Source organism: Mirounga leonina, unplaced genomic scaffold (genome assembly GCF_011800145.1).
Source record: "Mirounga leonina isolate KUSES-001 unplaced genomic scaffold, KU_Mleo_1.0 Mir_82, whole genome shotgun sequence".
NCBI lineage: Eukaryota > Metazoa > Chordata > Mammalia > Carnivora > Phocidae > Mirounga > Mirounga leonina.
Genome location: NW_023270825.1, coordinates 21,033,174 through 21,043,991, shown reverse-complemented (window position 1 = coordinate 21,043,991; position 10,818 = coordinate 21,033,174). Strand labels below are relative to the sequence as shown.

The following is a 10,818-nucleotide window of genomic DNA, read 5'->3' as shown; positions in this document are numbered from 1 at the left end:
AAAAAAAAAAAAAAAAAAAAAAAACTTTAAAAATAAAAATAAAAAGAGGACAAATTGAATTACTTCTAAAATCACTTCCAGCTAAGAAATCTAAGTCTCTGAAAAATCTCAAATTAAAAACAGCTAGAGTTCCTCCTAGGGTAACAAAGAATTATTTTCTGAGAGCTCAAGTTGTATCTGGTTCATCTCTGTAGAGTAGGCATCTAGCATAGCACACAGGACAAAACGGACACTTACACACTGAATAAAATACATTCCAACTAACATATTTCATACAAAGGTTCCTGAACAGTCTGCATTCACCCAAAACTTCTACACTTCTTTTGTGTGTTCTAAAACAAAACAAAACCTGGCCTCTGGTAAACCAAAAATCAAGGTACCATTGTTTATATGCTTTAAGATACAGTTGTTTAAACCATGATTTTTAAAAAAAAATTTTAAGATTTTATTTATTTATTTGACAGAGACAGCGAGAGAGGGAACACAAGCAGGGGGAATGGGAGAGGGAGAAGCAGGCTTCCCGCTGAGCAGGGGAAAGCACTGTTCCAATCTATCCTTACTGGTATGGCCCTGGTTCAAGTCCTTTCCTCTCACCAGTACTACCATAAAGTGTAATGACTAAGCCCACTGAGCTCCCCACATCAAGTCATAAATTCTACAAATGATTCCTGAGATTTCCTATGTACTAGACACTATTAGAGGCACTGAGAACAGACAGTGAACAAACCTGACAAAAATCCTCCTCCTCACAGGGTCTACCTTCTAGTGAAAACTTGCTCTTCCAATCTATCCTCTATAAATCAGTGGTCCTCAAAATGTGGTCATCAGCATCACCTGAGAACTTGTTAGGCATACTAATTCTCAGGCCCCACGCCAGACCTACTGACTCAGCAACTCTGGGGATGGAGCCAAAAATCTGTTTTAATAACCTGTCCAGGTCACTTTAATGCACGCTATTAAAGTCTAAACCAATGCTTTTCAAAGTGCACACTGCAACCCATTAGTGGGTTGTTAAAAGTCAATTTAATTTTTTTTTATTTTTTGGTATATGTTATTGAATTAAAAAGAAAATGTCAGACTGTGCCTCTATCAGGTCAGAATCTCTGGAGCAGAGGTCCAAAAATCTGCATTTTAACTAGCACCGCAGAGAATCTTTCTCACGTAAAGATCAAGCTCCTTAATACAGAATTATGTTACTTCTCCGCTACTGTAACTTGCATTCTACTTTCCTAACAGTGTCAAAGTACTTGCAGTTCCCTGAATATACCATACATATCTCGTGTCTAAATCTTAGTAAACTATTCCGACTAGTAGTCTTCCCTCATGATTCCCTAAACAATGGAAACGTCAAAGTCACACAGCCTCAAGAGAAATCACTCACTGCCTCCAAACCCTAGAAATATTTCTATCATACTTTTCACACTAAGTGTACCTTCTCTACTGAAGTATGAACTCCTTCAAGGCAGAGACTTATTCAGGAGTTAACAAAATGACTAAGAACTTATCAGACATTTAGTAATTTCAAAGAAGAAAAGGAAAAACAAACTGTTGTTTTCTAGCATAATGTTTCTCTGTAAGGATGCTACTGACATTTTGGCCAGGACAATTCTTTATTGTACAGGGTAGTGCCACAGGAAGTGTACAGAAAAAACAACATTCCTGGCTGTAGCTGACTAAATGCCAAAGGTGCCCACTAGTCATTAAGACAAGCAAACATGGCCCCACACATTTCCAACTGCTGGGGTTGGGTAGGCAGCAGAGGAAAAAGGGGTGTTGGAGTAGTCTATTGAGAAGCCACATTTACTAAGTACCAAATACTATCCTAGGTAACGTGAAAAACACAAATATAGTACTGTACAAATACTTAGCATTAAACTTATAATATCAAATAATATAAAATTCAAATCAGCTAAATGTTTTAATCCAATTTCTTCTTTATGATTTTAATTGTATTTATCAAAATACTGTTTTTTAAATATCAGCTATTTAAAACAATGCAATACTGTTTTCGGCAACAGTGATCATATTAATACTACTGACAACAATCAAGAATACTGAATTGTTATGTATTTATTTATTTTGCGTAGGAAACAGAAGAATTCTCTTTATTTTTATAATACTATTTTCCCTCCAACACAGTAGCTTTTATTTTTGGCAATCCTATTTCATCAATCTTTGCCAGGTCTCTGAAATTAGACATGGAGAAAACTCATTTTCTGTTCCCCAAATGACTCTAATGTACATCTATAGATCATATTAACTAGATTAATCCTGTATTGTATTCTTACTGTGTACTTTGCGAGTAACTTTACACGTACAGACTCATTTTTACAAAATCCTCTAACACAGACATTGTTACTATCTCCTTTTTACAGAAAAAGAACCTGAAGAACAGTAAGTTAATTTATCTAAGACCACCAACTCATAGCAGACAAAAGTGGGAAATAATCCAGGCAGTCTGACTCCAGTGTTCCCAGTCAAGGAACCTGGACCCTGAGAGTGAAGACTGAATGTCCTTTAAATTCTACACCCTAGACCCCTCGCTTGCCTCATCCTAATCCCAGCTCTGGTCCAAGTTTTAATCTCTACAGTATACTGCTGCTATTACAAAAGGTCTAGTCACAACTCTGGTACCTTCCTTTTTACTGGTTATTGTGTATGTCATCTGGAGACAAAAGGCCTACGTTCAAGTCTCTACCATTTGCTAAATGACCTTATCAAAGGATATTCCCTCTGAGTCTATTTTTTGATCTACAAATTTGCGATTAAATCTACTATTTCCTGGCAGTTTGCCAGCTAGAAATTTGAAGGATTCTACTTTCACAAAACATCTAGCTCCTGAATAAATACAAGAAAACTGCATTTCTGGGCTCCCTTGAAATGGGGTTGGGGTACAGCGTTTTCCCCAAGGATGAATGAAATAGAACGTAACAGATTATTGTTCAAGTTATGGCCCAAGTGTTTATATATAACTAGAGTATATTTAGAATAACGGTTCTCAATCAGGGGTGGTTTTGCTCCCCAGGGACATCTGGCAACGCATGGAGACATTTTTGGTCGTCAGAAATGAGCAGTACTACTGGCATTTAGGGGGCAGAGGCCAGGGATGCTGTTAACATTCTACAAAGAACAGAAGAGCTCTCTGCAACAAAGAATCAACAAATGACAGCAGTGCCAAGGCTGACAAACCTGATCTAGAGACCAATAAACCGAGTTTCAGATTTGTCTCCAATTGAGGAAATTCTTCTCACTTTATTTTACTGAGGAGAGAGGTCATGTTTTATAGGTACTTGCTGTTTAGATATGGATAGGTCTCACAGTGTAGAAATGAGGATGATTTCATCATTCACTTTGAACAGGATTTGTAGACGGTCATTCCCACCCACAATTACTCACTAATCCAAAACACAATTTACATTCAAATACAGATTAAGGACTATCAAGACTATGTTTTAGGTGTTTTTTTCTATCTCCCATAGTTTATACATTAAAGTAGGTCCAAAGTGTTTCAAGAGATAACCTCTGAGAATTGGGTTGACTTTTTTTAATCGCCTCTCTTCCAGCATTATCTGGTTAAACTTCAAATTACATGCACAGTTATTACTCATCTTAATTCATCATCTAATTCACCATTGTATCCTTCACAGCAGTGGTGAAGTTTCTGATAAGCCTGTGAAACAGCCAAAAAGTGGGGAGGAAGGGGCTAGAACTAATGACAAGGTCCTTTGTAAACCATAAAACACAAAATTAATGTTAGTTTTTGTCAGCAAGAATGTCTAAACCTGTAGAGTCTAATACAATATCTACCAGCCACACATGGTGATTTAAATTGCAATTAATTATAATTAAAATTTCAGTTCTTCAGTTCCATTAACTACATTTCAAGTGCTTAATAGCCACATGTCACTAGTGGCTACCATACTGGAGAGCACAGATACGGAACATTTATCACCACAGATAGGGCACATTCTGGAAATTCTAATGGGATCCTGAAGAAATTTAGTACAGAGAATTAAAATAACATAAACTCAATTTAGTGTAAGAGTTTTATTTTTTTTAAAGATTTTCTATTTATTTGACAGAGAGAGAGAGCACAAGCAGGTGGGATAGTAGGTAGAGGGAGAGGGAGAAAGAGGCTCCCTGCTGAGCAAAGAGCCCAATGTGGGGCTCGATCCCAGAACCCTGGGATCATGACCTGAGCCGAAGGCAGTTGCTTTACCAACTAAGCCACCCAGGCGCCCCAACAGTTTATTTTTAAATCCAGTTACAACCCACAGTAGAAGAGTATGCTCCATCTGAAAAACAGCAAAAATATTAAACTACTTTGTTCTGTTACTGGCTGTTACATGGAACTACATGGTTCTGGAGCCATGTTTGTTATTAACTAATTTAATTAAATATTTACTGAATACCAACCACATATGCAAGGCACTGTGCTCTACAGAGGCTAGGGATTCAAAGTAGAATAATTCACCATTTTTATCATTAAAAACTAGCCATCAAACAAATCAATGTATAAAACATATATAATATTCATATATACTACATTATATATATATTACACTAATATATATTTGAACAGTCAAATGTAATAAAAATACAGGTAGATCTATTTAATCTCAAAGACATCTCCTTCTCTTTGGAGAGAATCCTTTAATTCTACTGGGACCAGTAGGAAAAATCAATTCCCCACACTTGTTATCTACAAGAGTAGATAACAAACAACCTGGATTGACTGCTAGTTTGATTTAGGGTAGATTAAAGACTTTGGAACTGATTTTCTACATTTAAAAATGTTGTATCTTCTACATAAGGTCAAAGTACTTCAAGGACAACCATTATATGAGTGTAAGATAAACTGCAAAGTATTTGCTCCACATAACGCAAAGGAATCTTATTCTCTTATTCATATCCTGAGATACTTTATGCTATTTAAGCAGTTTATATTGCCATTCTTCCAACTCAGGCCTCAAGAGTTGGCATTCTTTCACTTGTATTTTTGGATGCCTACTCTTCACTTTTAATAACCATTACATTTCTCTCAAGGTAAATACAAATTTCCTCATTTCACTTAAATGTATGTATTTTTCCTTCCTCACACAGGCAGATTCTTATCAAAAACTCCACAGAAGTTACCCACAGATGCCTAAATACTCTTAGATTTCATCACCATAAAGGTGAGGTTCACTTTATTTAAAATAAGTTCCTAAACTGCAGCCTCACACTTCCACTGAATAGATAAATGATAACAAAACAAATGTTCTTAACATTAATTATGATTACTTATTTGTACATAGTCCTCAAGGAGCTCAATACCCAATTTCTAAGCCAGCAGTTCTAAAACTTTTGAGTCTCAGGATCCTTCATCACTTTCAAAAATTACTGAGAACCTCAAAGAGCTTTTATGAAATTATTAACTAAGTTGGGTTTTTTGTTTGTTTACAAATTCATTTAAAAACAGCAATGTATCCATCACATGTTAACATAAATAATACATTTTTTAACAAAAATAACCAAATCAAATTTAGTGACAAATAGCTTAAAGGAAAAATAGCTGGATTCTCCTATCTGCGTATACAACCATCTTATTACTTTGGTTGAATATATGAAGAACATCTGTCTTCGCACACCTAAACAGCTGGGAAAAGAAGAAGTATTTTAAGTGATGGTTTCTTTAAAGTTAGCTGCAATGTAGAATCTGAAACCATACACCAATGAACTTTTCCTACTTTTAGATTAAAATCCATTAATTTATCTTTCACTTTGAAGGGATTTTGCAACATCATGCATTGGTCATTTAGAAAATATAAGTTCAGTGAATTATGCAGTATTCCAAATATTAACACATTTCATTAAAGAATATCAAATAATTGCATTTCTTAATATTAACAGTGATCTCATCTCGACTCCTCAGTACACATCCTTTTAATATTCACTGCATCAAAATGGGAAGCATACATAAAGCACTGTGGATATGGAACAGTTATCTCAAGGAAAAGTACTCAGTGCATTTGGGTAGCAAGTTTAACTGGCCACAGAACACAACTTTTACTGAAAATATGACAAACTATGATTATTCAGACTTGGGCATCTGGCCAACCTCATGGACCTCTTGAAACAATCTGTAGGGAAACCTCAGGACTCCAGAGACCTTATTTTGAGAACCACTGTTCTGAGCAATAAGGCAAAAATATTCCATAATCTCATGAGTCATTACAACACCAAGAAAACACAAATGCTAAATAAAAATATCTAATTATTCCTGCTTAAATCCAAAGAAATCCAAGAGACAGATAACCAGGTCCCAATGTCAAATACATCATAAACCTAATATTTGGTCCACATTAAAAAAAAAAATCAGACTTAAGAACATAAAATTAGGGCGCCTGGGTGGCTCAGTTGGTTAAGCGACTGCCTTCGGCTCAGGTCATGATCCTGGAGTCCCGGGATCGAGTCCCACATCAGGCTCCCTGCTCAGCGGGGGTCTGCTTCTCCCTCTGACCCGCTTCCCTCTCGTGCTCTCTGTCTCTCATTCTCTCTCTCTCAAATAAATAAATAAAATAAAAATCTTAAAAAAAAAAAGAGAACATAAAATTATTTTATCAAGCACTTATTTAATCTCCACAACACTTTCTAGAATACAGGTACATTAAGACCATTAAAAAAAGGGGGGAAAAAACAAAACTACAGGTATGTCAAATAATTAGACCATAAATATACAATGTTAACAGTCCATTAGTAATAGTGAATGCTATTGCCAGACACTGTGCTTAAGCACTTCATATGGTTATTATATTTAATTCTCAAAACAAACCTGTAAGGTAAGTCTGACCAATTCCCATATCACACATAATGAAACTGAAATACAGTGTGCCTAAGAGCAGAGGAAGGATGGATGGTAGAGCTATCTAAAGCTAGCCTCCTTCACCTATCCACACACTGCCTCCTGCAGCAAAGTTGAATGCTCATCCCATGGAAAAATTATGGATCAGTCTCTGGCTAAAGAGAGTATTTTAAGGGGGGGGAAAAAAAAAGTATGACTATTAAAACAACAACAAGAGGCAAACTCACAGTTTTTAGTTCCATAAGAACTTGTTCATCAACTCCATCATCCAAAAAGATGTCTCTCACATCATTAATAACATCTTCAATCACAGATCTGTACAATTTAGGCTTTAAAGGAAAAATAAAAATGTTGAAAAAGATCATTTTTCACATATTCAAAACAAATTAAATATAATACAAGTCATTTTTCCAACTAATCAAAATTTATTTTAGAAGATATAACTTTAAAGATATGGCCATCCTAACAAACATCATTTGCTTCAATTAAAATGGATTATTTTATGACTGCATATTTTAAAAGAAGTCTTAAATACTAATGCAATTCATACACAGGAAGTCCTTACACATACAAGGTCCACACAATTTCCAGTTAAAATTTCCTATGTTGTTATAATCAAAACACCTAATGTGACCCAAAAAATAGCCTTATGGGTTGCTTATAACTGGTTCCTATTATTCTTTCCTTTGACTTGTTAGATCTCACAACCTCCTCACTAAGCCTTAAACTTACGTCCTGCAGTCATTTGCCTGATATTATCTGCAATCTAATTTAAAAATCACGTAATTTCTATTTTCTGTCAACCAGTCTGTGCCTTTAAGCTACACCATTAAACTGTTCATATACCCACAATAACAGGTCTTAAAGCCCCAGATGCACAAGACACACTGACTTCTTTCCCAGGACTTCTTTCCTTCAACTACTGCCTAGACGATGCCATAAAATAGAATCATGGACAACCTCAATGTTTTCTAATTATTACTATTATTGTTGGTATTACTTGGGAAGGGTTGGAGGAGAAGATTGTTTCTAGAAGGTTGCCAGAAGAATAAAAGGAGAATAAATGTGAAAGCACTTTCAAAAGTATAAAGTATTTTTTAAAAATCAAAAGGTAATAGTAATTTGCCCAACCCACATCCTATTTTTAACGTGTTAGGCAAGAAGTCTGCATGTCAGTGTGATAAAACTAGAGCTGTCTTGTTATAAATCCTATCCGTTATCACACACAGTTAAGGTTATCAGCCTTTTTCTTTTAATGTTTGTCATTATTTGTGTTTTATAGCCTGCTTAAGGTAAGAACTACTAGTTACCCCATAAAACCAAGGGTTTGCTCTCATAACCAAACCTCAAAGACAAATGTTTCACTAGCATCTCTAACAGCAATACTGTTATCACAGGAGAACCCTCTAAGAAAATGTGTTCTTACACTGCCAAAACTACAAATAATGAGTTCCTCTGTATAACTTACCTCAACCATTAAAATTTGCTCCTTTTCACCACAACCAGATAAACAATTCATATATCTGGGTTCTCACCTTTGCTATTCCACTCACTAACCTGCTTTATTTTACCAAATCTGCCTCTGTAAACTTTTAAGTTATTCATGTGCAAAATGTGAAACTCTATAGGGCCTCCTTATTTTAACATTCTGATTCTATATCTAAGGAAATTGTCACTGACTATAAGTATCATTTTATCTATGGTGATTTAACCACTGAATTACAAAAATAACATTTAAAAAGTGGTTTTCTTTAAGCCAATAATAATTCTTAATGCACTATAAAGAGGTGGTGTAATTTTAAATTGTTACTATGAATCTTAAGTTGATGATATAAATTATTTTTTCAGCAAACTGGATGTTTGGTGTTTTCTGAAGTCAATCACTCCTAAAAATCTTCAGCTTGGAGATCCAGACATTTACAGCTACAAAACTTGCTTTCTTCTGGCACTCCCTATTTAATGAATTTATCTTGTTTTAGGATTTTGCTTATGCACCTTAGTTAACCCACAATTTGACCATTTAATTTCATAAAAGCTCTAAAGGGAAATGTGTATTCTTCATGACATATACACAATAATTTAGCAGAACTGTTCATAAGTTGATAAGCCCCCATAATACTCATGTTTTTTAAAAGCATGGGGGTACACAGGCACTCCCTGAAATAAGCAATTTCCAAGTTATTTAAAATGCTAAACCTTACTTAAGCCAAAGTTTTTGCCTTTTAACAAAATACAGAGTAATTTAGGTTTGTCCTGGTTTTCAAAACACAGATATTCCAAACTGGTAAATTAAAGAGCCATGACTGTCACTATCTAATGATTATTTAGAAGGTTCCTTTCCAAAGTGTTAGTTCCCTGGGGGAACACTGGAAAGTAAATCAGATTAACTTCCATCTAGAATATTAATATCCAATGAAATAAAAATACTGCCAACTTACAATTTTTTTGAGATCCAGTTTGCACTAAGCCTCCTTATATTCTCATTACTCACAATTCGCCTATACATAAATGTACTGTGTACATAAGGTCCTATGTTGAGGCTTTAGACACTTTATTTCTTCAAAAAGCTTCGTGTCTCCATTTAATATAGAAAAACAACGGCATATTAGAAGCTTTATTTCTAACATATTTTCTGAATACTTGAAGAACAGAACACTACCAAAGTCAAGTATACCCTGCAGCTAACAGTTCATGTAGGAAGCATTTTTTTTTTTTAATTCCCGACAATAACGCATTTTCCAATACAAAAACGATTAGACAGCTGAGCCACAATTCTGTTTAAAAGCAAAAATAAAGATAAAAGGAAGGTACAGCAATTCTATTTTCCCCTAACAAAGACAGGAAACCCTAGCTGCTGCACCAAAACAACAACAAAAAACTTGGGACTCTGAAAGCTGCCCTGTTGGGTGCGAAATTACAGCGTAAGGAAAGGGCCTAGAAATAAACTGAGCTCTGCACGCTCCTGCCTCTCGCCTCGGGAGCACGCACCTCCCAGCCCCGCTCTCGGCAGCTCTCACTATTTAAAGCCGGATCTAGTGTTTAAATGGAGAGGCGGTGACGTAGGCCTGAAAAGCACCTTCCCATCCTGGCAGAGTCTATATTAGAGAGCGGCAATGGCTCTATATAAACAGGGCAGCCAAAGGGAGGAGGACCACAAGGCTCAGGGACTGAAAAGCAGGGTAAGCGGCCGCAGCCATGATGGATCGACCCGAGTCGCCAACGGTACGGAGTCGGGCGGCCGCGGGCTTGTCTGCGGCGTTTGGGACCGGGCAAAAACGTGTTTTATGTCAGAATAAAAATAAGAGTGGGGTGGACTAGTGATCACATTGCGTTGGTGACTGACAAGGTTATTTATGTGACTGCTTTTTGCAAACCTACGTGATCGCAAGTAACCAAAAAGGGACAAATGGGGAGAAGTAGGCAAATCTCAAGGCGAAAGCAGGGGCACTTTGACCACTGTAAGTTTTTTTTGTTTGCTTTGGTGCTTTTGCTAGTGGAAGATACGATGGGGGTTTTGCTTCCCCTTCGCCATTTTACCGATTCGGAAGGAACCGAGATAAGTGCTTTTCAACCTTCGTCTTTTTTTTTTTTTTTTTTAAGAAATATAAAATGGCCCCAGTGAAGGCTCCCTAAGCACAACAGCCAGAAACACCCCAAGTAACCCCTCAAGTAAGCCGTTCACCTTCCACTGCATTGAAGTGGACCACGGTGGGTCTTGTGGACTCGCCCAATTCCCCAGACGCGGTTTTTGTTTTGAGGCTGCTCGGGGTGCCTTCTCGAGGCAGCGCGGCCGAGCCCGCTTCAGGGAGGAAGCGGCGGCTTCCCATGCGCCCTCCCTCCCGGCGGCCGGGGTCTGGGGCCAGGGCCGCGCGCTCGCCCCGGCCCAACGGCCTCCGCGGCCCGGACCGCCCCGCGGCGGCCCCAGGCCCCGCCGGCGCCCCCGCCCTCCTCCCGCCGCCACCGCCGCGAGCCCG

The 10,818-nt window shown here is 37.2% G+C and overlaps 1 protein-coding gene across 2 annotated transcripts in view; it reads right to left on the bottom strand.

Moving 5' to 3' along the window:
• Positions 1–10,818, bottom strand: part of GTF2A1 (general transcription factor IIA subunit 1) — a 45,668-nt gene that overhangs the window by 33,794 nt on the left and 1,056 nt on the right. The window contains exons 1-2 of one of the 2 annotated variants that reach the window (XM_034992305.1): positions 9,283–10,647; positions 7,072–7,173 (exon numbers count right to left, since the gene is read on the bottom strand). In XM_034992305.1, the coding sequence (XP_034848196.1) occupies positions 7,072–7,086 (15 nt within the window). In that variant the 5' untranslated portion in view covers positions 7,087–7,173; positions 9,283–10,647. Of the gene's footprint in view, positions 1–7,071; positions 7,174–9,282; positions 10,648–10,818 lie in introns of those variants that run through there. The other variant, XM_034992304.1, reaches the window with a different exon arrangement.